At 38.9% G+C, this 26,529-nt stretch overlaps 1 protein-coding gene across 1 annotated transcript; it reads right to left on the reverse strand.

The window, feature by feature from the left end:
* Nucleotides 1-11,286: 11,286 nt before the first annotated feature.
* Nucleotides 11,287-21,324, reverse strand: strit1 (small transmembrane regulator of ion transport 1). The gene is made up of 3 exons (XM_008106133.3): nt 21,166-21,324; nt 15,093-15,193; nt 11,287-13,335 (listed from the first exon to the last, which is right to left on the reverse strand). Exons 1-2 carry the CDS (start codon nt 21,176-21,178, stop codon nt 15,099-15,101), a joined length of 108 nt encoding a protein of 35 aa, XP_008104340.2. The 5' UTR covers nt 21,179-21,324; the 3' UTR covers nt 11,287-13,335; nt 15,093-15,098.
* Between the last annotated feature and the right edge of the window lie 5,205 nt (nt 21,325-26,529).

The following is a 26,529-nucleotide window of genomic DNA, read 5'->3' on the forward strand; positions in this document are numbered from 1 at the left end:
CAGCTGTTGCAGTGTGTGTTTCCTGGCAGGAGGGGTACCATGTATTCATTAGTATAGTGATTAAGTTGGATATTCATGGCTCTTGGATCATGTAGTGACATTGCCACTACATGAGATTGTTCAGCATCTATGCAGTGAAAGAGCCATCTGATTTGTTGCCATAAGATTTTGAAGCTGAAATTCTGTCTGTTATCATCAATCTTCATGTTTATGATTTGGAAATCATAGTAGCTGTAGTTGCCTGCCTGTTTTCTCAAATTCAAGCCTAAGGACCACATCCTACTAAAGGGGGCAGAGCATTCATCCCATCAAATTCAGTTGTGTAAATAGTTTTGTATTCGGATGGAATTAATACTCGTGTTCCTGCCCATCTTGAATTTAAGAACATGTGTCTCCCATCATCACTCATGTAATGTCTTATTCTGATTTTGTTGGGGGGGGGGTGTTCTGGAACATTGTGCAAGAACAAAAGATCATAAGACTAGAAAGAGCATTGAAAGGAAAGTGAGACCCTGCCCATGATGCACATCCACCACACGCATCATTGGGGAAATGGATGAACCGCAGGTGGGTGTAAATGACAGAATCCATCCCATGCAAAACAGCATAATCATGATCCACTAAAAGCACTGAAGAAAATTCCTGCTGATCTTTCAAAACAGACAGGAAGCAGATGGATTGGATATTCTACAACATCAAATGAAATACATACCAAAGAGGATAAACATCATGGGATGGCAACTGTGGGATCCTAATAGAAACACTTCAAAAATGTGCATTCTAAATCCATGGGATGAAGTCCTAAGTCAATGTTTTCTATTTGGACCTCCTGTTTTTTTAGCCATACCTTTACACCAACACTTAGGCATCCATAGATCTGAAATAGCCTACTCTCCAAGAGCACTGCCTTGCATGTACCGTGTTTCCCCAAAAATAAGCATCATATTAATTTTTGCTCCCAAAGATGTGCTAGGTCTTATTTTCAGGGGATGTCTTTTTTTTCCATGAAGAATTCACATTTGTTGAACCATAAATGAACATTTATTTTATACTGTACAGTAGTTTTCATCACAAACCAGCATAACCACACAAACTCTGAATCCTATCAAGAATGTCTTGTTACTACCATTATTTCCATGTACAACAATCTATGGTATACATTTTGCATGCTCTGTTCTGTTTGGTGGGCATGTTTCCAAACAAAAACTTTGCTAGGTCTTACTTTCAGGGGAGGCCTTATATTTAGCAATTCATTAAAACCTCTACTAGTTCTTATTTTCAGGGGATGTCTTATTTTCAGGGAAACAGGGTAGTACACAATCATTCCTCTGCAAGTGCAACATCATTGCTCATAATTATATGGAAGCAATGGATATTGGCCACTATTGAACTCTACTTCTTATCTGCTCTTGCTAGTCTGGAATAGTTGGAACAAGGGTGAGGGATGATGGGATGAGCAATTCATCAGCTTCTGTAGGACCACAGGTTCTTTATTTCTGTCTTAGATGGTTATAACACCAATTCTACTAAACAACTGAATTATTCTTTGGGGTATGTTAGATAATTCCTCAGAATACTTAAGCATCTGTCAATTCCTATTTCACTTATGTACACTCAGGATTTTGTTTCTGTCTTGAAAATGTCTGATGAAGAACCATCTTTAATTAAGAGATTAGTGACCCTGCCAGAATCATTTAGAGTACAAGCAATTAAAGTAATCAGACCACTTGGTTACATCTTTCGCTTTCCTTTTCCAAGCACTTCAAATGAAAACATATGCCATAAAATATGTAAATGTTATTGCTGCGTATGATACTCCTTCATTTGCTCACTATGTTTTCACCTTCGTGAACACCAAGCAATGACATTCTTCTCCCTTGCTCTATATCCTGGCCAATGACAAATTGTTATTCTTGTTCCTGTCCTATGTCAATCCTTGGCAGGGATTTCTTAGCAGGATTGGTTCAAAAGAGAGTTCCCATTATTTATTCAAAATTTGTTCAATAGAGATTATGAGTTTCATGGCCGAGCAGGAATTTAAACTGATGTCCGGAGTCATAATCCAACACTCAAATCACTACATCACATTGGCACCCACAACAAATCCCAAGACTTATATAATTTTCTTCAGCATGGGGATGAACTGAATGGCTCATTTTTAAGGATTTGCTTCCAAATGCTTTTGCATGTTTTGCTCACACCTTCTAAAATAGAAGTACAAGCAATGTTCCTATTAGAGGAAACAAACCTTTGAGGGCAGACCATAGAAGGAATATGCTCTTTACCTCATGACCTGGACATTTTGACAAACGTGTTCATGCTGACCTTCAAACCCCAAGGTTGATAGCTGGAATGAGAAAACATACTACTGTATTTACTCAAGTTCTAGTGCACATCTTTTTTGACTAAAAAACACGGCCAAAATTAGGGTGTGCATTAGTATTGAATATTACAGAAATCTACTGTAAGTGCTTAGGCAAAGTCAAAAAGGAAGTTGTTTCAAAAGTGCCATGAGGTTTGTGAACATGCAGCAGCTATTGGGAAAAGAAGAAGAAACAAGAGAAGGAAACTACTTGCTTTAAAAAGGTTAGACTGCTTCTGAAGCCTGGCCAAGAAGGGAGGGGAGGGAGGGAGGAAGAAAGAGAGAGAGAGGCAGAAGCTGAAGCCATAGGGAGGACTTGGAGAGACTTTGGAAGCCCAGCCTTCTTCCCAAGCTGGGAGGGAAAGAGACAGAGAGAGAGAGAGGAGAGGAGAAGCTAAAGCCAAAGGGAAGACTTGGGGAGACTTCCAATCCCAGCCTTCTTCCCCAGCTGGGAGGGAAAGAGGCAGAGAGGAGAGGCAGAAGCGGTTCCCCAAGGGGACCCCACAAAGTGATTTTTTCCAATTTCTTCCCCTGAAATATAACCTACCATTGAGGGTCTCCCTTTCAAACATTAACTAACACTGACCTTGCTTAGTTTCCAAAATCAGATAGGACTTTCCTGTCCCACTTGAAGACCTGCAAACTTCTGGGGCTTGTAGTTCAGTGAGCCCAGAGCTTCTCTTTCTGAGAATGGGAAACCTCCTCCCTAAACTACAAGCCTGAGAATCCTGCAGGCACAGACTCTAAATCCTATTTTGGGGGTAATTGCCTTTGGAATATTTAGTCCCCATGGTTCCTTCCAGTAAGTCAGGGGAATTTTCCATGAGATTTGCTTGTGATTCCTTTTGACAGCTATAAGGAGATTTGGGGGCTAAAGTCTAGGACCCCAGCATAGCCTCCTAGGATGCATCTTCACTGCAGAATTAATGAAGTTTGACACCACTTTTAATTGTCATGGCTCAGTACTATGCAATCCTGGGAGTTATAGTTTGGTGAGGCACAAGCATTCTTTGACAGAGAAGCCTGAAGACCTTGTAAAATATTGCCCCCATGATTCCATAGCATTGAACGATAGCAGTGAAAGAGGTGTCAGACTGCATTAATTCCAGTGCAGGAAAAGGACTTTGGAATCACCTATATTGTAAGACTAAGCATGCATGCTGTCTGATATCACATAATAGCATTATTCAGTGTATGGAATCCTGGGATTTGTAGTTTGGAGAAGCACCAGCCCTCTTTTGCAGAGAAGGTTAAAGAGCTTATAGAACTACAACTCCCAAGATTCCATAGCATTCAGCCAGGACAATTCAAGTGATGGCAAGCTGCATTCATTCTACAGCGTAAGAAAGCTGAGGCAGGATAAACAGAAGAGGCTTCTTGGGAGAAGGCTTACCAATTTCTCTGGTTTTCTTTTCAATTGCTGGAAGATTTGGTGTCCTAATATTTGGTTTTTAAAGAAGCATCTCTAAGCAGGTAGCAACTGTAATGCACATCTTGGCCAAATTTCAAAAAGTACACTTTTTACAGCTGCGCATTACATTTGGCAGCAAATGTGTTTTTTGGTTTCAAGGTTTTGAAAATTGAGGTGCAGATTACATTCAATTGTGCACTAGATTTGAGTAAAAATGATAATTTCTCCACACACTTCATGTACCCTATAGTCACACAATCTTTGCAACTATGCTGGTCTGAGTAAGATACACGAGAGAGTGCACAACCATTCTTGGAATTTGTTGTTGTAATTACTTCAAGTAATTTTTGACTTACAACAACTCGAAGCCAAACCTATCATAGGGTTTTTCAGGACAATTTTCACAAAGGAGAATTGCCATTGCTTTCCACTTTGAAATTTCATTTTTCCAAACTCTCCACATTAATGCCATAAGATTTTCTACAAACAATTGTGTACTCACCTACAAGACAATATTTACATACACACAAACAAACACAAATGCCATTTAATAAATTAAAGACTAAAATTTCCCTACTAATGTTAGATTTACTGACATTTCATGATTTAAGGAAACATGCTCTGGGGAACACTGTAGTACCTCAAGCTTCATGAGACAACTACAGGCAAATACAGAAAAGGCAATCTCAGAATTTAAGCCCCGTTGTCAAGGAACTTAAACCTTGCACATGTTGTGTTGAATATTCAGTCTCAGAATTTCCTGGAAAAGGAAAGGCTTCAATGATGGCATTCATTTCAGTAAAATGCAATATGTCGATCAAGATAAGTATTTACACTTTCATTTCCTGATTTTGTAAATGACTTTGTGGAAAGGTCACAGACAGCAACACAGAATGTTTACGTATTGCATGGTAATAAATTTACAAGGACACAAACTCACTGCTGGACCAGGAAAACAGGTAAGCCATGATTGGTTTCTCCTATCCAGTCTCTTCCTTCCAAGACTGTTCTTGATGTTGTGTCTGACAGTTGTGATGGACTGGATGAGGGCCAACAAGCTGAAGCTTGATCCAGACAAGACAGAGGTCCTCCTGGTCAGTCGTGGAGCTGAGCGGGGTATAGGGCGGCAACCTGTGCTCGATGGGGTCACACTCCCCCTGAAGGCACAGGTCTTCAGGGGTCTTGGGGTCCTCCTGGACTCAGCACTGATGCTTGATGCTCAGGTGTCGGCGGTGGCTGGGAGGGTCTTTGCATAATTAAAACTTGTGTGCCAGCTGCGACCGTACCTCAAAAAACATGACATGGCCACGGTGGTCCACGCCTTAGTTACATCTAGACTGGGCTACTGCAATGCATTCTACTTGGGGCTGCCTTTGAAAATGGGTCAGAAACTGCAGTTAGTGCAAAGGTCGGTGGTCAGATTACTAACTCGAGCTGGTTATAGGGAGCACACCATGCCCCTATTAAAGCAGTTCCACTGGCTGCCAATGGGTTTCTAGACCCAATTCAAAGTGCAAGTTATTACCTATAAAGCCCTGTACACATTGGGTACAACCTATCTTTCTAAGAACTGGCATGGGCTTTAAGATCCACTGGGGAGGCCCTCCTCTCGGTCCCCCTTCCATCTCAGGTGTAGTTGGTGAACATGTTTAGACTCTCCAGTAATGCATATGAGGACCTTTATATTCTTTATTTGCACTTCACAATTCTGAGATCAAATACTGCTGTTTTGTGTACACTAATTGCTGTATTTTATTGTTTTTACCAGGGTACTGTGAATGTATGATGTTGTGTTTGACTGTTCATTGTCAATGTTTTGTTTTGCACTTGTTGTATTGTGTATGTCACACCTTGAGTGTTCTGTGAGCCGCCTCGAGTCCCTCTGGGAGATGGTGGCAGAATATAAATAATAATAATAATAATAATAATAATAATAATAATAATAATAATAATTATTATTATTATTATTATTATTATTATTATTATTATTATTATTATGTCCTAGCAAACAAGATAGATATGCTGGATTTCATATCACAAAATCACAAGTCGAACACTTCCCAAGTGTCTAGGACTGTGTGATGTATTTTCAGATGATGCGTGCAGATCCCAGTAGGGTGGCCTTTTGCAGTTGGCAGATCGTAATTTTGTCAATGTCTATTGTTTCCAAATGCCGGCTGAGGTCTTTTGGCACGGCACCCAATTATTATTATTATTATTATTATTATTATTATTATTATTATTATTATTATTATTCAAGTCCTTTCAGTCCTATGTGGACCCAAAGGCTAACCTGTAACAGGTGTATCTTGGCAAGATTTATACAGAGGGATTTTTACTTTTTTCTCCCTCTGAGATGAAAAGTATGACTTGCTCAGGGCCACCCAGTGGGTTTCCATGGCTGAGCAGGGATTCAAACCCTTTTTTCCAGAGTCATAGTCCAACACTCACACTACTACAAGTGAGGCAGATGCACAAACGTTGCATGCTTTCAACCCTAGTATGAGTAATACTCAAGGGTTGCCAAGTAATCTTGGCTCTTGGTCCAGAAAATCTTAGAAATACCTCTCCCAAGGATTGAACATGAAAGAATAAAACTTAAAACTGCCACATCATTATGCCCAACTAAAGGATCACCCCTGGGTTTTTGTTATACCTTTCCCAGTCTGTTGCATGGCACAATGTCTGCCATTTTTACAATAAAAAAGAAAGGAGAATGGTTTAAAGGACCATTTATTATATTTTAATTTTATTCATTCTTCCACAGATCTAAATGAGATTGTGGAAGTGAGCATGTCTGTTTATTGGTATAATAAAAGGATGTTGGTCATATGAAATTCAGAGTTAGTTTTTCTTTGTAATTCTCATATTTGTCAGGTATGTTTTTCCATTAAAACCAAGGACAATAACCTTTGTTTCTGTCTGAACAATGATAAATTGTTTGCTGCTTTCTAGTCTTTGTGTATGCAGCTAGGCACTAGAAACTGATGAGGTTTTTTGCATGACAAATGTTGGTTTTCAAAACACACAAACACACAACTTCACAATAAACTCAGTTCTGGAGACATTCTATCCTGTGATTACACCAATCTCATGCATGGGAAATTAGCCAGAAAATATAAGCTCATCATAACAATATGATTCAATGCCATGACAAGCATGCAATCAAGAGTTAGATTTGTTTTTAAATAAATGTGTAAAATGTAGAGGTGTAAAATATTTTTTTAATTTGTAATTGATTTTTTTAAATGAATGAAAACATATTAACTGAGGACTCCTTCCATTACTAAATCTATTAGTAATGTTTTAGGAGTACTGATAAGTAAACATTACACTAAACATTTGCTTAACAAAAGCAGTTTTATTCTAGGATTTTTTAAAAAAAGTATTAGCATTTCTATGATTGTTAAACTAAAAGTAGAAATTTGCAAACAACCACCTAAATACAATAGCAATTACCACATGCATATTGATTCATTATTCTGCAATTGCTTCATCTGATGTGGACCATGTCTATATACGATTATAGCTCAAATAACATGGACTCACTTCTCAGCTGATTCTAGTAGTTAATTTGGCCCAAACAGTGGAACAGGATTTAGCCCAGAAATTCCAGGAAGTTCTGTAGTGGAGTTCTGAAGGCATGAGCAGCTGGATTGGGCTGGATCCAACCTGATCTACTGCCCACATGTATATCACTGCATCACCACCACAAGGAATTTTATTTCAAAATCTTGTGGGGGGCATTGCTTCTGGTGAGGTAACTCCAGTGGACCCAACCATATGTTCAGGAAAAGTGACATTGACAACAAGCCCCTGTGAGGGAGATGACCACGGCCAACAACACAGCGGCCCCGGTATGCCCTTGGCATGGCTGGCCATTTGGATGACCAAAGGTCATCCAAAAGGGAGGCTTCTGGGCTGCATCAGGGAAGCTCTGGGGCGGTTTATCCCACAGTCATTGGATGAGTGTAGAGACAATCCTGTTCGAATTAGGCTAAGCAATTAGATTCAGGCCAATAACAATACTTGTACTTCCAATCTCATAAGCATTAGGTAGAATGTGGATCACAATGTGAAGATAAATTCAAACAGAGGAAGAGGAGAAGGTGCCAAGTGTTCCATGCGATGGGCGCTGCACTATTTTCAATGCAGCAAAGGTCTGTGAGTCCTCATTAAACCTCATTAAAAGTTTTCTATGCAGTTACTATTAACAAGTGATGAGCAACCAGTATCATGAAGAATAAAAAAGAAAAATCCACAGTGGCTTGGTTCATCACTTGTCATCACATGGGACTATATAAAGCCTTCAATATGGCATGGTCATACATATAAACTTACTCTTGGATAAGAGTAAAAGAGACAGATGATCTGCAAAGATCAACAGGGGAAGCATCTCTGCTTTAAATACTCTTTGGAAATAAGCCATGCAATTCTACGGAAACTAAAAATAGAGGGCAAGTTCTAATCCTATCACCTGTGCCAAACTTTCAAATCAGCCACTTCAGCATGGTTTACTTAAACCTAAGTCCTTAAGCTGAACTTCACAATATGATAAAGTCACTTTCATTTCACTCTGTCTCATCCCTGGAGCTTTCTTCTATTTACCTGGAGAATATACAGTCAAGGTGATTCCCCACAACCACCATGTCCTTCAATTGAAAGTATCGCGTGGCAATAACTTTATTAGCAAAACTGCAAAGCAAGAAATAGTTCTGAGAGCCAGGAATCATAGAATCATAGATTAATGGAGTTGGAAGAGACCACATGGGCCATCTAGTCCAACCCCATGCCAAGCAGCCAAGATATCATTACTTACTAGCACAATTATCAAGTGAGTAAATAGCAACAACAACAACGACTACTACTACTACTACTACTACTTTATTTTTATACCTCGCCACCATCTCCCTGAAGTGACTCAGGGTGGCTTACATGCGGGACCAAGCCCAAAGCATACAACAAGATTACCAACTAAAATGCAATTAAAATATAGTAACATATAACAGACTAATTAAACAATTAAAACAGCAGGGTATAAAACATCATTAAAATGTATCAAAAACAAACTTCAAGAACCAGTAACTAAGAATATGGTGGGGATAATCAGAGTTAGAGAGGGCTGGGCATGGACTTGTGCAAAAAAACAGATTATAGGGCCAGGGCTGGGGGTAAAGAGCTAAGTATAATCTATCAGTCAGTTAGGGCTGGGCGTTTCTTTAATATTGTTTTTAGACATTGTAATCCATGTGGATAAGGGTGGTAAAATTTTGCTAGTTTTTAGAATCAACATTTTGTTAAAGATACTTTATAATAAACTATATATTCACAGACATTTCCTGGGTAATTATTATGTATGGCTCATTTGTACAAATTGGCATAGAGAAACCAGAAGAAACATCAAACTTGCATCTTTCTCTGTCCAGTTATACCTCAAGAGATCAAATCTGAGAATTTTTTAAATTAAATTTACTAATGCATGTGTAGAAGAAAAGCTGAATTGATTCCAAAGAGGATGAAACTATGGTGTTAAGTTATTCTCGTAGCTTAACAAAATGGCCTTTAATGTATAATGGTGCACAATTTGGATGAATACAACATAACCCATAGTTTCATTACAGGATATAGGAGGTAGGAGGATTTAATTGATGATGAGAGTTATGCAGCTACATTAGTCTTGTAAAATTGGGGGGGGGGGGCACCAGAAGCAGATCAAAATCTGAATGCTAAGGTCAAGGCAGGCAAGGTCAGAAATTATAAGCAACTATTACATCAAGTGAAGTCTGCTGGAGAATGCAGACTGCAGGCACCAGTCATTGTTTTGCTATTAATGGATAAACATGTGGTTTATTCTGAGAAAGGAGCTGGCACAACAAGGACTGACTGGAAATTTGCTCAGCAATCAGGTGAGTGGGTGGCAGAAAAAATATGGCTTGTTGTGAAAACTGTGGGCATTAATAGCTGCGAATCGTCGAAGTGGATAGCACTGGTCTTCCATTTATTTCATTTGTAATTCTGAATAGGCCTTGTGTTATTTTTAAAGCTACAATTCCCAGAATTCTCTCAACCTGGGAAGTATTGGATTGAAAGAGTAAACTGTATTCCTGCCAGGGTCTGCTTCTAAAAGGCAGAAAGGTATAGCTCATGCCATGTGTGTTTGGTAGCAGCAAATGCATGATGATGAGCAGCAGCAGGTGGGCGAAACAGCTCCCGAGCTGCGCAGGTCAGCTTCAGCAAGTGTGAAAAGTTCCTTTGCTTTGTCCCAACATGATGGGAAGAAACTTTATACTCATTTAACCTTGAAATAGAAAGACGGTAAAGTTATCCAATTGCTGGATAGTTCAACTAATTCAATTGGCTTCATAGTAGACCAACACAAGTGTTGTTTACTAATTAGTATGTTGGACCTAAATTACTCAAGTCTCAATCCAAATCTTCACTCAGCTTTGAAATTCACCAGGTGACCTTGTGTCATTTACTCTCTCTAAAGTATTTCATAGGATTGCAATAAAGACAGAAGCAGGGAGAGGGAAAGTCACGTGTACACATCAGAGATCAGACAGGATGTACATATAACTAATAAACAATAATATAAAAAACTTTAGTTGAAAGCGTTCTTATTCATCTATATCAGTATGGTCATAACATCACATTTAAAGGACTGGTAGTGGACAGTCATCCAGAATCTTGCTGGTGAATTGCAATGACATAAATAAGATTTACAAGGAATTTTACCAATATGAAATGACTAAAATGTCCCATCTCCGTAAAGTGGACTTTCAAGTCAGATAGCCTTTACAATAGAACCAGTCTCATGTTCATAAAACTCTCAAAAGCGTTCTAGTCCTTCAAATGTACTTTGATTGCTCTTTTCCTGCTTGTGAGAGGGTTGGACTAGATGGCCCATGTGGTCCCTTCAAACTCTATTATTCTATGATTCTCTGATTCTGTCCATAAAGTACAGTTCATAGAAAGAGGGACTTCCAAAATAATGGCAGAAAGATATCCATTTTGTTTGAAGGGGACCAAATGTGAAGAAGGAATCAAGCACTGTGAATGTCTTCAACGTGCTTTATGAAAACATGGAATTCTAAAGCGTGTGGAGTTCCCTTTGGAAAACATATGGCACTGTAATTGTTTGCATTTGTTTGGGATTTGGGTTACATCTTTTTTCTGAATCTCTGTGAAATTTTCTGTGCAATAAACAGGACTTTAGGGAACACAAACCTATTTCATAACAGTAAAATATTAGAATCACACTTCTAATTCAGGTTCCAAGAATTTTAATTAAGTCCTCTACTTTCAATTCAGATTTAGAAATGAAACATTTTGTCACATTTTGTCAATGTTGTTGTGAAAACAGCATCTGTACCCATGCAAAGGCAATGCCATCTACAGGTTATGTACGAAATGTGCTACTTTAAAATGTCATTTCAGAAACATATAGCCCCACCATGTGGTGGCAAATATGATAAAGGAGATTACTAAAAAGTCATATAATTGCAATGAAGTCTCAATTGCTTTCAGGTTTTATTAAACACAGTCCAAAAATAGACACAGTTGTAGGTTTGAGACAGTTTGGTTTACATTTTTTTTCACTGAAATCATAACTTACATTGAAATAAACTGGTGTGATAGAATATATTAATAAAAGGGCATGTAGTCTGGAATGCTGGGATGGACATCACAGATTATATAGCATTGATAATATTGGAGTGAAGCATTCATCCTAAACAAGCTTCTTATAGAGCAAGAGAAAAGGTTGGGTTGCTAGAGTGAAAATTTCTGTACCTTTCATAAATATGGAAAACAGGAATTTTCAGCAGACATTGCTTGTTACCTGGTTGCATGATATTCAACATTTGCTGAAATTCCATCCTGTACACAGCCATGAAAGGTACATGGGTCACTGTCAGTTTTCTGTCTGGAAGCCATAATTGTAGAATATATGCTTGAGCTGCCGAATATTTTGTATTGAATTCTTGCTTTCAAAACATCCCATTAGATTTTAGGAAAAAAACTCTGGAGTCAGCAGCAGCAGCAGCAGCAACCTCTAGTGGCTGAGTATGATTGTCTTCCAGAAGTAGAAGCTTAGCAGTGGATCCTTAAGTAACTGGAGAGACCTATCCTGGATCCGCATGGTCTAACCTCCAGTTAGAGAGCTCAAGTACCAGGGCTTCTCAGTTATTGGTTTTCATACCACATTTTTAAAAGTTAGTTTTAAGCCTATCTTTAAATATCTTCCACTGTCCACCACTCTTGAGCTGAGGGTAAAGTAACTGCTTTGGGAGACAGTGATCGGGCATTCAGATAACATGGCCAGTCCAGCAAAGCTAATGGCGGAGGAGCATTACATCAGTGCTGGTAGTCTTCGCTTCTTCCAGAATGTTGACATTTGTCTGCTTGTTTTCCCAAGAGAGTCGCTGATGGAGTCTTTTCAGAAGTGATGTTTGTAGACAGTCCGTGTTTTACAGGTGTACAATAGAGTTGGAAAGACAATAGCTTTATAAACAAGCATCTTGGTATCCCTATGGATGTCTTGATCCTCAAACACTCTCTGCTTCATTTTTAAAAATGCTGCACTCGCAGAGCTCAGACTGTCAGCTTTTGTGTATCATAGATGGATCCCCATAACTCACATAAACTGTAGGAAGCCATTGTGGTCCATTAGTGGGGAAACAAAATCGAAACAAAATGTTTATACCAATTATAGCATAATAAAGTTGTGAACAAGTGTGGCTTCTCCAGAATATATTACTTTGTTGGTGGTTATGCAAATCAAAAACTAAACAAAACCTGGAGAAGAGAATAAGCAAAGGAGGATGAAAAAGGTCAAAAGACAGTTTTCTGTAACAGTCTTAAAATGGAGTATAAGGGCCTGAAATCTCTATCCACTCAAAACTAGAGATGTTTAAATGAACAAAACATGCCCTCATTGTGATTCTCTGATTTCCATCTTGAAATTCACTCCAACAGGGATTAGTATTAGACTATGTACAATGAATGCATTTTAAATGTATGTGTATATATGCATTTTATTATACATTTTTAGATATGTGCACGGAAGAGTAATAAATAATATTAAAATATATTTAAAATTATGTAGTAAGCAATTATTTGAGAGGACTTTTATAGGAATTCGGGTCATTATTTCTAAATTTTGTGTAATAAAATGAACATTAATGAGGCGACTTGTTGCTTAGAGGCATAGTGCAGGGAAAAATAACTTTCATTCACCAAATGAAAATTAACACAAGAATCAATTTATACCACTAACCAGAGTGACATTTTCAGATTGTCATTAAAAAGGTAAGACACAGAAATTTTGGGAGGGCAGGGGTTGGGTGCCAAAATAAAAAGGTGATGTGCAAACGTTTTTTCTATCATGAAAATTCCATTCAAAATCTCAAAACTGTTTTTGTTGTTGAGTCATTTTTAACGGAGAAATACATCTATTGAAACTTCATTGTAATGTTCTTGGATTATAATTTTCATGGTGTGGTTTCAAAATAAGAAATGGGCATCTTCATTCAGTTCCAAGAGTTTTCCAAAAGGTTCATTCCTGCATAACAAAACAATAATTTAAAAACTGTAGTTATAACATTTATAGTGCACATACAGTGGCAACTTGGAGAAATCAAATACAAATGGGGTACATTTACACTGTAGAAACGGGCAGTTTGGAAGTCTCTGAACAGACTTAGAAGTGGAGTAGACAGATAAAAAAAACAACCTGGCAAAGTGGCACTACCTAAAAGAATCCTCCACCTTGTGCAACTGTGGAGCAGAGCAGACAACTCTGCATCTGTATGCTTGTCTGCAATGTTTGCCTCATGTTCAGAGGAAGAATTGTTTGAGGATACAGACAATGTGGTCACATTTTTTTATTAAAAGAGCCGCTGGTGCTCCTATTTTTATCAGTTTTATATTAATGTATGCAATGCTTTTGATATGAAATAAATAAACTGTAGAACTAATGCAATTTGACACCACTTTAAATGTCATAGTTCAATACCCTGGAATCCTGGGAGTTGTACTTTGGCGAGGCACCATCATTATTTGACAAAGATGGCTAAAGAGCATGTAAACTTCCATGATTTCATAGCATTGAGACATAACAGTTAAAGTGGTGTCAAACTACATTAATTCTACAGTATAGATGCAGTCTAGGACTTGGAAAGGAACAAGAATTAAGGAACAAGTATTAAGAACAATTCTTCTTCTTCTTCCTAGAGTTTGTCCCACAAATTCGCAAAATATATTAATCAATCGCAATGTCAGGATTGTCCAAGCCATCATATTTTCAGTTTCTGTGTATGGTTGTGAAAGCTGGACAGTGAAGAAAGCTGAAGAAAGCACACTCATCTGAAATTTGGTGGTGGTGGGGGGGGGGGGGGGAGTTTCTGCAGATACCATGGACTATCAAAAAGACAAATAAATGGGTCCTAGAGCAAATCAAGCCATGACTTCCTCTAGAAAAAGATCTTGGAGCCTTAGTGGACAACAAGTTGAACATGACCCAACAATATGATGCAGCAACTAAAAAACCAATGGGATTTGAGGCTGCATCAAAAGGAGTATAGTGTCTAGATCGAGAGAAGTCATGGTGCTTCTCTAGTCTGCTTTGGTTAGACCTCACCTGGAATACTGTGTCTAGTTCTGGGCACTGCGATTTAAGAGAGATATTGACAAGCTGAAATGTGTCCAGATGAGGGCTGCTAGAAATGATCAAATGTCTGGAAAGCGTAGCCAAAGAGAACTGGTTTAAAGAACTGGGTTTGTTTTTAGTCTACAGAAGAGAAGGCTGTGAGGAGATATAATAGCCATGTTTAAATATTTGAAAGGATGTCATAAGGAAGCAGGTTTTTTTTGTGCCATGGAGACTAGGACTTGGAGAAACTGGTTCAAATAAGAAGAAGATTCCACCTGAACATTAGGAAGAACTATCTTACTGTAAGAGCTATTCAGTAGTGGAACTCTCTGCCTCAGAGTGTGGTGGAAACTCCTTCTTTGGAGGCCTTTAAACAGAGGCTGGATGGCCAACTGTCGGGGGTACTTTGATTACGTTATGTTTCTATGATTTTACTTCAGGCATATAATGATATGAGATGGTTCACTAGAGAAGATTATTATGCTTGATAAAGTCGGAGGCAAAATAAAAGAGAATAACCACATTACAGGTGGATAGACTAAATCAAGGAAGTTAAAGCCCCAGGCTGTTGATGATAGAGTGTTTTTGTGTTTTTTCATTCATAGGACACCATAAATCAAAGTTGACTTAACAGGGATTAGCAACAATAAAAATAGCAAATCACTTACCCTCTTTTATGAAAAGACAAAATAAACCGTCAGGACACAACCTACAATCCAGGCAATCAAAAGAAGAAGGGGTACAAGATACTGGGAATATGGAACTGTCACTGAAGAGAGAAAATAAAAAAATGTATTTTAGATAATGGAATTTTTAAATCAAGGCAAAGACTGAGGGTCTTTAAAAGAGACATTCTTGTTAAAACAATCATTCGATCCATGGTTTAGGAAAAGGATAGGCCATCCAGATGTTGATAGGTTGCAATCCCTTTCTGCCCTAATCCATATAGCTAATCACAAGAGAGTATGGAGACTGAAGTCCAACAACCACTGGAAGACCACACGTTATTCAACTTGACTGAGAAAATGAATTTTTCCTGTCATCATTCCCCATCTATTCTAACAGTCTTTCTGCCCTTACTTGGATAACTTGAAAATAATTACCGTATTTTTCGCTTTATAAGACGCACTTTTTTTCCCCCAAAATAGAGGGGAAAAGTCAGTGCATCTTATAAACGCAATATGACCTCACGTGGGCGGAGCTAGAGGGGTTGTGTGGTTACCTGGGTGACCTGGGGAGCGCGATCTCGCTGCTGCCGATGACAGTGTTGAAGAGCAGCAGCAGTAGCAGCAGCGCGATCCTGCTCCCCGGCCACCACTGTCACCACACGCCAACCTCTCCCCGCAGAACAAAACAGCAGGTCCGCAATGCCGCCGCGCCTCACGAACACTACAGGAGGGGCAGCTGCCGCTCCATGGCTGCTTCCAGGAGGGAGGAGGGCTTCTGGGCCGCCCCCTCCCCTCTCCCCATCCCGGCCAATCTTCCTCCTCCTCCCCAGTGACCTCATTGCTTCCTCGGGTCGCCTCCCTGGAAAAGCCTTGGCTGCCTTCCCTGCGGCCTGGACCGCATCCCTCCAGATGGGAAAGAGATCTATAGATTTCCTCTCCTCCTCCTCTTCTGCTTCCTCTTTTTCTTCTCCTTCTACTTTTTCATCTGCCTTCTTCTTTCCCTCCTTCCTCTTCCTCTCCTTCATCTCTTCCCGTTCTTCCTCTCCTTCTCGTCACCTCCTCCTCATTCTTCTTTTCCTCCTCCTCCCTCTTCTCCTCATTCTTCCTCTTCTCCTTCCACTTATCTTTTCTTGTTTCCTCCTCTCCTCCTCCTTCTTTATCTCCTCCTCTTCTTCTCCTTTATCCCCACCTTCTTCCTCTTCTTCATCGCCTCCTCCTTCTCTTCTCCCCATTCTTCCTCTTATCCTGCCTCTTCTTCATCGCCTCCTCCTCCTCTCATTCTTCTTCTTCCTCTTCTCCTTTGCCTCCTTCTCCTTTTCTTATTCTCTTCCCTCTTCTTCTTCTCCTTATCTTTCCTCTTCTTGTTTCCTCCTCCTTTTGTCTCCTCTTCCTCCCCTCCTCCTTCTTTTCTTACTCTCCTTCCTCTTCTTCATCGCCTTTCTCATCTTCTCCTTCTTTCTCTACTCCTTTGTCTCCTCCTCTGAAAACTAGGTGTGTCTTATCATCAGGTGCGTCTTATAAAGCGAAAAATACGGTAGTTACAAATAATTTGCTACACATAATACATTTCATAGAACCATAGAGTTCAAAGAGAACTCGTGGGCCATGCAGTCCAACCCCCTCCCAAGAAGCAGGAAATCGCATTCAAAGCACCCCCAACAGATGGCCATCCAGCCTTTGCTTAAAAGCCTCCAAAGAAGGAGCCTCCACCACACTCCAGGGCAGAGAGTTCCACTGCCGAACAGCCCTCACTGTGAGGAAGTTCTTCCTGATGTTCAGGTAGAATCTCCTTTCCTGTAGTTTGAAGCCATTGTTCCGTGTTCCTAGTCTCCAGGGCAGCAGAAAACAAGCTTGCTCCCTCCTCCCTATGACTTCCCCTCACATATTTATACATGGCTATTTTGTCTCCTCTCAGCCATCTCTTCTGCAGGCCAATTTCTTTCCAAAATAGTTTACATATGCGCATAGCCAGGAAGATAGTTCAATCTTGTCTCCTGTGCCATAGCAACATGCTATGATAATTTTATATACATATATATATATATATATATATATACATACATACATACAATAATTTATAAATATATAATATATTGTATATACATATAATATTGATAATAATATTATAATGTAATACAATATTATACTAATAAGACAATATAATAATATTAATTATATATTAAATGTAATATTACTAATAATATTACCATATAATGATATAGTACAATATAGTAATTTAATGCTTATATTGTGCTATGCTAATAATATATTGTATGTACATTTGATTTATAAGCCGCTCTGAGTCCCCTTTGGGGTGAAAAGAGCAGGATATAAATGTCAGAAATAAATAATATTCTGCAGCCATAGATTCAACCACCCATAGCTTGAAAGTCTGCCAACTGTACTCAAAAAGCATCTAAAAGACCAAAGTTTGGGAATCATGGTTTAAAGTGAACATCTAGCACTGCAGTCTTCCCAGACTTGAAACCTTAGCCTTTGTTCCAAGACAGAAAACTAGCAGACATTGTTACTGATCTTATGCTCTATGTTCTACAGTCTATATGTTTTGTCAGCTTATATGCCCTTTTTGATGTTATATGAATAGGCAGAGGAACATTTGTCAGACCTGTAACAGTCTGCCCCATGAGCTTTATGGATCCAATAGATTGTTGATGGCTCTCAGGGAGTTCCCTGCTGTCTTCATTGGTTCTGGGAATATGGAAATTGCAAGGCTCCTAAGCATGTCCTCCCATGAAGTATGAAAAGTGAGCCCCTAGTGACCCAAGGGGTTCACCTTTTCATGGGTCAACAGGGAACTGGTGAGATAGCGACTACAGCATTGGTAGCAGAAAACTTGAAGAAAGTTTGATAAAACATGAGAGTGACTCTGATCCAACTAGAACACACTATGAAGTCTATTCTCTGTCACTAATGATATCAAAGACATCATTATTCTCTGCTGCACTTGCATCTGAACAGTCATCTGCAGCAGAGTTATCTAGAGTACCCAATGACTTTTATGTTCTATGCCACAGAAGCATCATGTAGACCACTCATGACACTTTGTAGGTAAAAGCAATTTGAGCCTCTCCAACCTATGTGGTATAATAGGTCCAGTGGATATCAGTTTGTGCTGCCTGATGATATGGGCAGCATAACAGAAGATATGAGAGGTCAGACTGCAGGTAGGAGATGGAGAGGCATAGAGGAGGCCAAAGTGATGGTCCAGTGGGTCTGATGTACCACATGGACCACATGGATGCCAAAGCAGTACCAAATCAGCACATGGTGTGGGTTCAACAAGATGAGTCTACTCTAACAACCTCCAGAATCTGGATTTAACAGCCAGTGTAGATTTGCCCCATATGGACTTCTCAGAGTTCAAAGGTCTACAGATGAGGGCTTAGTATCAGTCCTGCCACCATCACTAACTCACCTGGTAACTACATGAGAAACAGCCTTCTCAGTGGCCGCTCCCACCCTCTGCAACCTTTTTCTGTGGGAGGATAGACTGGCACCTTCCCTGCTTTCCTTTCATTGGCAGGTGGACATTTCTATTCAAGCAGACTTTTCATATGTAATTACTCTCAGGAAGGAAATAGGGGTCTGTGTTCCATTTTTTATATTTTTCACTTTTGTATCTCTTTAAAATAATTGTGTCCTGTTTTAAATTATTTTTTAAAATTATATTGTTTTAACTGATTTTATCTGTCTTGGGTCTCACTACATGAGAAAGGTAGCATGCAAATAAATTTAAATAAATAAATAAAGCAATATATACCTAAGACAGAAGAGAGAAGCCAACTAAACTTCTCATGGAAGATAGTTCCTCAACTTGAGAGCAGCTACTGAGATGGCTCATTAAATAATGCTAAAAGAACATAGTTCTGAGCCTTCAACAACCCAGAGAGTTCTGAGAGTTCAGGTATTTTAATGGCCATCTTTTAGGGGTGCCTTAGCAAAAGGTTGGTGTAAATAGGCCTTGTAATTCCTTCCATCTCTCTGATTCAATGATTCCAAGGTTGTATAGTACATTCCTTAACTGAGATCCAATTTAGCTGAAGAATAGTAATCAAAAATGAAAGGTCTGAGACACTAAGATGTCCACCATATGTCATGATCCCATGAGCAGCTGGCTGGGAAAGATTATTTCAGGGGAATCATAAAATTCATGCAGGCCAGTGATTAGTATGCAAACAAATACAGTACACATGAGTGCAGTTTTCCAGAATCAATTTCTCAAGAGGCCACAGTCTTCAACCTGTTGATTTTTTTTTGCTTTATTCTTGTGATGACATTCTGTCTTCTCTCTAATAAAACCAGTTTTTCTAATGGTTTCAATATTTTTCTAATGTCCAATCTTATTAATAATGTAAACAATTCATAAGACTCAGTATTTTCTATTCCTGGATGATTTGATTGAAGATTTTTTTAAAAAGCTTAAATTTATCTGCTAGCTTCACATGGAGTAAATCCATTGAATATTGGAATTATGTAGATATTGATTTTTCTTAATTAGTTGTGTGTGTGCACATGCACACACACAGCACCTTCAAGTTGAATATTGACTTATGATGATCCCGTGAAATTTTCATACGTTTTTCTTAAGCAAGAAACACTCAAGACAGTTTTGCCAGTTCCTTCCTTTGAAATGGAGTCTAACGCCCCTTGTATTCATTGTTGTTATGTGCCTTCAAATAAACTTTTGACTAATAGTAACTCTTTAGAGGGCAACATTCGTTCAGATGTAATTTGCCATTGCCTTTCTCTGAAAGTAAACTATGCAACAATTTTCAAACATTGGTTTTCTTGGCCGATGGTCTGTGATTCTGGGAGCTGAAATCCAAAACTTCTGGAGGCCCAAACTGGGAGAGCCACTGGCCTACAACATATAGAGGTATCATCTTCAAATATTAACCAAGCCTGACCCTGTTTGGCTTCCAAACAATTCAACAATCGATTCAAACAGATTTACTTAGGCATTTATTTAACATGGCACTCTTCTCTCATATAGGACCTATGCCTGGATTTAGACCTTGCAAAACAAAGACATCAAACCACATGCATAATTTTTTTTTATCAGAATGAATACCTTACTTTAAAACAAACTATCCCCTTCCCCAACTAGTGTGGCAAAAGACCATTTCGAATGCCTCAATAAATGGCAGCAGCAGCCTTTGAGGTGAAACTGGCCTTTTCCCTTTCCACAGAATGACCCTCGACTTATCCATAGGTCATGTCAAAATCCATAATTTTGATCCCAAAGCCCAGGCTCAACATATACATATGATCAACTTATACACAATTATATACGGTAGTTCTCTTAAAACTGTAGTTACTGTAAAATGGTCAAAAGTCTAAAATATATTGATTAGAATATATATATGTGCATAATTATAATAATTCCATAATATGTTAGGACAATTTTCTCACAGGACTTTATTGGCAGGATTTATTCAGAGGAGTATTACTGTTGCCATCCTCCAATCCTCTCTAGATCTCTCTTTGAGAAAAATGTGGGGTATAACTGCAATAAATACATAAGGTTAAAAACACTAAGCCTGTATTTACTGAGATTTTAACAATTTGTAAGGAAAAACTAGTCTCTTCATGAAACTAGCTGCTTTCCCCACCTGAAGCATGCATGCATGTCTGCGTGCACACATGCACACACACACACACACAGAACAAACACAGAAGGACTGGCTGACTGGTCAAAAATAATATCATCTTCACATACACATTGGTTTTTTACATATTAGCTAGGGCTGCTCATTTTAAATACTTTTTTTAGAAGAAAAGGATTTTCATTTTGCAAAGGATGTTTTAAAAGTTACAGAAATGAGTGTTGAGGAAAATAGGGGAGAAACATTAAAAATCTCAAATGTACTAGGTTTATAAATAAATGTGGTTGCAATAAAATTTGAAAAATACAGAAAACAGAAATTTAAAGCAGAAAACTAGAAGCATCTCCAGGCTATATGTTAATACACACAGAGACAGAGACAGAGAGAGAGAAACATAGACACGCATGAATAATATGTCTAAATCATTTGGCTTCTTAACAGCGTACCTGTTTGTGCCATTCCTCTGTTGTGTGTCTAAACAATACAGATTTAATATTTGAGTCTGTGGCTGTATTGCTGAGCTTTCCGAAGCTTTAAATAGAGCAATATGTGGAATGCACTGCACCTGCTTCTCTCGTGAATGCCAATTATCTGCATTCAACAGTTGGGAGGGTTGGGAGCTCAGGAACGGGATGGGGAAATCTCTTGATTTCTCTTCCTGCAACATTTATATATTTAACAAGCTGAAATTCTTTCTATACAAAATATGAGGAAGTTTGTGTATTTTGGTAAAATAAATAAACTGAAATTAAATTGTCCCAATTTGATTAACCAAAATTCAGTTCACAGCATGAGAAATCTTTTTACCTAGAATGAAGGGTAGATAAAAATGTTATATATACGCATGCATAAGTTGACCTTGTATATAAGCCAAAGGCAGGATTTGGGGCCAAAATTGTGGAATTTCATATGACCTATGGATATGTCAAGGGACATTCCTCAGAAAGGAGAAAACACCAGCACTACTCGAGGTGGCAATTGTCCCTGGCCAATGTCATTTTTCTGTCCATCTGTTCAAAAGGGCCAGAAGAGGCATTGCAGCAGAGAGTAGAGGTAGGGGGAAATCAGTGCTTCTTTTAGGTTCTCCAGGGATAGACTAAGCTCTTGTTTTTCACCCCTCTATTCAGAGAAGGGAGTGGTTCTTTTCTTGATGAAGAGCTCAGGTATAAGACTTACATTGTCCAGTTGATATGTTGATCCTCCTTTTGGGGTGGGGTAACATTTTGACTAAAATTTCTAGAGTTATATACAAGTATATAAAGTATATAAAGTAACTAGCTGTGCCCGGCCACGCGTTGCTGTGGCGAAGTATGGTGGTATGGGAAATAAAGTATTGAGGAATTGGTGGTAGTTAAGGTCAAGGGTAAAGGTTTTCCCCTGACATTAAGTCCAGTCGTGTCTTACTCTGGAGGTTGGTGCTCATCTCCATTTCTAAGCCGAAGAGCCGGCGTTGTCCGTAGACTCCTCCAAGGTCATGTGGGATGACTACATGGAGCGGCGTTACCTTCCCGCTGGAGCAGTACCTATTGATGCACTCACATTTGCATGTTTTCGAACTTCTGGGTTGGCAGAAGCTGGAGCTAACAGTGGGGGCTCTCTCCGCTCCCCCAATTCAAACCTGTGGCCTTTCAGTCCAGAAGTTCAGCAGCTCAGCGCTTTAACACGCTGCGCCATCAGGGGATATTATTTCCTAAAGGTTGTGAATATACAATATTTCTGATTGTTTTTTTTTGTTTGTTGGAGGCAAGTATGAATGCTGCAATTAGGAAAAATGATTAGGATGTAATGGCCTTGCAGCTTTAAAGCCTGGCTGTTTCCTCCCTGAGTGAATTTTTTGTTGGGAGGTGTTAGCTGGCCCTGATTGTTTCCTGTCTGGAATTCCCTTGTTTTCAGAGTGGTGTTGTTTGCGATATTTTATGTGATTCTACTGTCTGTGGCCCTGAGAAAACAGAGGATTTTCCAGACTTTGATGATGGGAATACTTTGTTGGGAGGTGTTAGCTGGCCCTGATTGTTTCCTGTCTGGAATACCCTTGTTTTCAGAGTGATGTTGTTTGCGATATTTTATGTGCTTCTACTGTCTGTGGCCCTGAGAAAACAGGATTTGCCAGACTTTGATGATGGGAATACTTTGTTGGGAGGTGTTAGCTGGCCCTGATTGTTTCCTGTCTGGAATTCCCCTGTTTATTTACTGTCCTGGTTTTTAGAGATTATATTGTTCTGCATTATTCTAGCCCAGTAATTATTTCATATTAAAGAAGAATCTCACTTATCCAACATTCGCTTATACAATGTTCTGGATTATCCAACGCAGTCTGCCTTTTCATAATCAATGTTTTTGTAGTCAGTGTTTTAAATTCATTGTGATATTTTAGTGGTAAATTTGTAAATGCAGTACAGTAGAGTCTCACTTATCCAACATAAACGGGCCGGCAGAACGTTGGATAAGCAAATATGTTGGATAATGAGAAATTAAGGATAACCCTATTAAACATCAAATTAAGTTATGATTTTACAAATTAAGCACCAAAACATCATGTTAGACAACAAATTTGTCAGAAAAAGTAGTTCAGTACACAGTAATGCTATATAGTAATTACTGTATTTATGAATTTAGCACCAAAATATCATGATATATTGAAAGCATTGACTACAAAAATGCGTTGGATAATCCAGAACGTTGGATAAGCGAGTGTTGGATAAGTGAGACTCTACTGTAAATACTACATAGCATTACTGCGCATGGAACTGCTTTTTCTGTCAAATTTGTTGTATAATATGATGTTTTGGTGCTTAATTTGTATAACGATTACCTAATTTGATGTTTAATTGGCTTTTCCTGAATCCCTTCTTATTATCCAACATATTCACTTATCCTGCCGGCCTGTTTACGTTGGATAAGTGAGACTCTACTGTATATTGATAATCTTATATTATCTGCTCAGAACTGGATTATCTGAGGCTCCTTCTTCACAGCTGTATAAAATGCACACTGAAGTGGATTATATGGCAGTGTGGAGTCAAGATAATCCAGTGCAAAGCAGATAATATAAGATTATAAATGGGTTATATAGCTGTGTGGAAGGGCCTTGAGTCTACACTGCCATATAATCCAGTGCAAATTAGATAATCTGTGGAAGAAGTCTAAATGAGGCCTAAATCGGCCTGTCCCCTAACTGAAACCTGGCTGTCCCTTGGCTGGTTGCTAGGCAACCAAGTGGGCAGAGATTAGCCCTCTAAACTGGCAGCAATTGGATAAAAACAATTATTGCTATCCCTCTAATTAGGACTTTATTTTTCTTTTCTTTTTGTTGTATCAACCTTGAGGCGTGGATGATGGGTTGTGTTGTCAAATTTTGAGGTTGGGGGGCCTGTACTTTTGTTGTTTTGTGAATTGCCGTGATGCCATCACTCTTTTATATATATAGATACACTGGTCAGTTTAATAATAAAGAATATTCAGTGCTCAAACCACTATATAACACTGGCTCTTGGCAACACTGAATATACTGGTGGACAGAGAGCACTGATACTTGTTTGAGTACCTTATTATGCAGCTTCATATGCATTACTCAAAATTGATCTGGTTGAGTTGAGTGGGAGCACCAAATAAATGGTTTTCAGATTGTAGTCTAAGAGTATCTACTCTGTAGAATTAACATGGTTTGACATCACTTTAGCTGCTTAGCTCAGTGCTATGGAATCCTAGAGTTTGTAGTTTGATGAATCACCCTAGCTCTCCTTAGCAGAGAAGGATAAAAACTTGTAAAACTGCAGTTCCCATTATTCCATAGCATTGAGCTATGCCAGCGTTTCAAGTGGTGTCAAACTGCATTAATTCTGTAATATAGAAGCGCCCTAATTTTTACGGACACTAAAAATGCTATATTATCTTAAATGCAAGCATTGTAGATTAAGTAGTTTATTATTATGGTCTGGGCCAAGTACTGGAATTCATGTATGAAGTGCCTGGTAATAACTGTGACCTTGTAATTAATATTCCTTTAGGGTGTCATCCTGTATATTGGAAAGTCATTGTGTAATGATTAGGCTGAAATAAGCCGTGAGAGGGAGATAATAGTATGGCTTTCAGCAGGAAACCTGTCCCAGTTGAACCATGAAATTATGTAAAGAGGGATTTTATGTTTCAATATAATGGAAGGTATCTCATGTGCACATTATTCAATAAATCAGTGTAGACACACCAGCCTACGAAGCTCTCCTCATTTTGTATGCAAGTTAACTGATGTGAGAAAAATCTGTTTAACTCTTCAGGTTGATTTCTGAAGGGATATTTATCTAGTTGTTTATCCATCTATCAAGGATTGCATCATGAGGGTGAGATGCTAAATTGTTTTGTTGGTGTAATACTTACTTTGAGTAGAGCTTGGATAGTGACTTTTAAGAAGAATGAATATAATGATATACTGAAGCCATCAATAACGGGTCCATAACTTTATCTGCTCTCTTTTTGTTGACAAATGAAAACTTTTTTGTTTAAGCATGTTTTTCATTAATATTTTAGAAATAACTAGCTATGCCCGGCCACGCGTTGCTGTGGTGTTGTCTGGTGGTGTTGGTGAGAACTTGTTGAGGTAGTGGTGGTATTGAATGTCTGTTGTATGGTTGTCTTTATGTTTAGTATGCATGTGGTTGTTTGTGTACTGTGAAAGTGGTGAGGGTAGAGGGGGTCTATGTCCCTGTGTAGTATTGTATAGTATTTATATGTTGTCCATGTGTTGGGAATGCTTGGATTGTGTCCTGCTGCATAGTAGAAAGGGTTGGGCTGGATGGCCCTTAGGGGTCTCTCCAAACTCTTGTGCCTGTCCCCTGGGCTGAGTGCATTGCTAGGAGACCAAGTGGGCAGAGCTTAGCCCTCTAACTGGCAGCAATTGGATAAAAACAATTATTCCTCTCCCTCTAATTAGGACTTTATTTTTCTTTTCTTTTTGTTGTATCAACCTAGAGCCATGGATGATGGGTTGTGTTGTCAAATTTCGAGGTTGGGGGGCCTGTAGTTTTGTTGTCTTGTCCGCTGCCCTGATGCCATCACTCTTTTATATATATAGATATAAATGGCTTCAGAGATATTTAATGCAACTGGGCTGCCAGCATCCTGCAAGACATATCAGATTTTGGGGTATAGGGGAAGTCAATAGCAATAATGAAAAGTTTCTATTTATTTAAAAGAATCACATAGGATTTTTAGTCTTGGGTTCCCGGAGGACTAGGACCCTCATCACATGAAGCTGCCTAACACAGATGACAGCAGTGGGATTCGCCTGTAGTGTGGCACATCTGGTGGACAACACGAAAATCCGTTGCCCCATGTCCAGCACCACCTTCCCCCTTGTGCTTGCCCTGTTGCTGGCAACAAGAACACAGGAAGCCTCCCATGTTTTCCTTGCCTCTTCTTAGGATGCATCTAGTAATGTTTGGGGACAGAGCCCTGCCAGAAGTAGCTCTAGGTGGTTTGATAGGATCTGATGTGCTCTGTCTCCAGATTCTGCTGGATGCATCCTAGGATGGGTAAAAACCTCAATGTGATAAAGTCCTAAATGAAGAATTTGATCTTCTCTCACTTTGGCAAATGCACTCAGCAAAAATTCAAACAAAAACTCAATGGGAAAGAAATCCAGAAACTACCACCATGACAGTTTGTATTAATCATTTTCTGTTTTGTCCTTGATGATATCTTAAATTTAATCCTGCATTTTATCAGGGAATAGCTATGGCAGTGTTTATGTCTTTCCTATAGTCTTATGCAGTAGAAAAGTGCTTTCTGACCAGGGCCATACCTTTAAACCTGGA

The sequence above is a fragment of the Anolis carolinensis genome, chromosome 3 (assembly GCF_035594765.1).
Source record: "Anolis carolinensis isolate JA03-04 chromosome 3, rAnoCar3.1.pri, whole genome shotgun sequence".
NCBI classification, from domain to species: domain Eukaryota; kingdom Metazoa; phylum Chordata; class Lepidosauria; order Squamata; family Dactyloidae; genus Anolis; species Anolis carolinensis.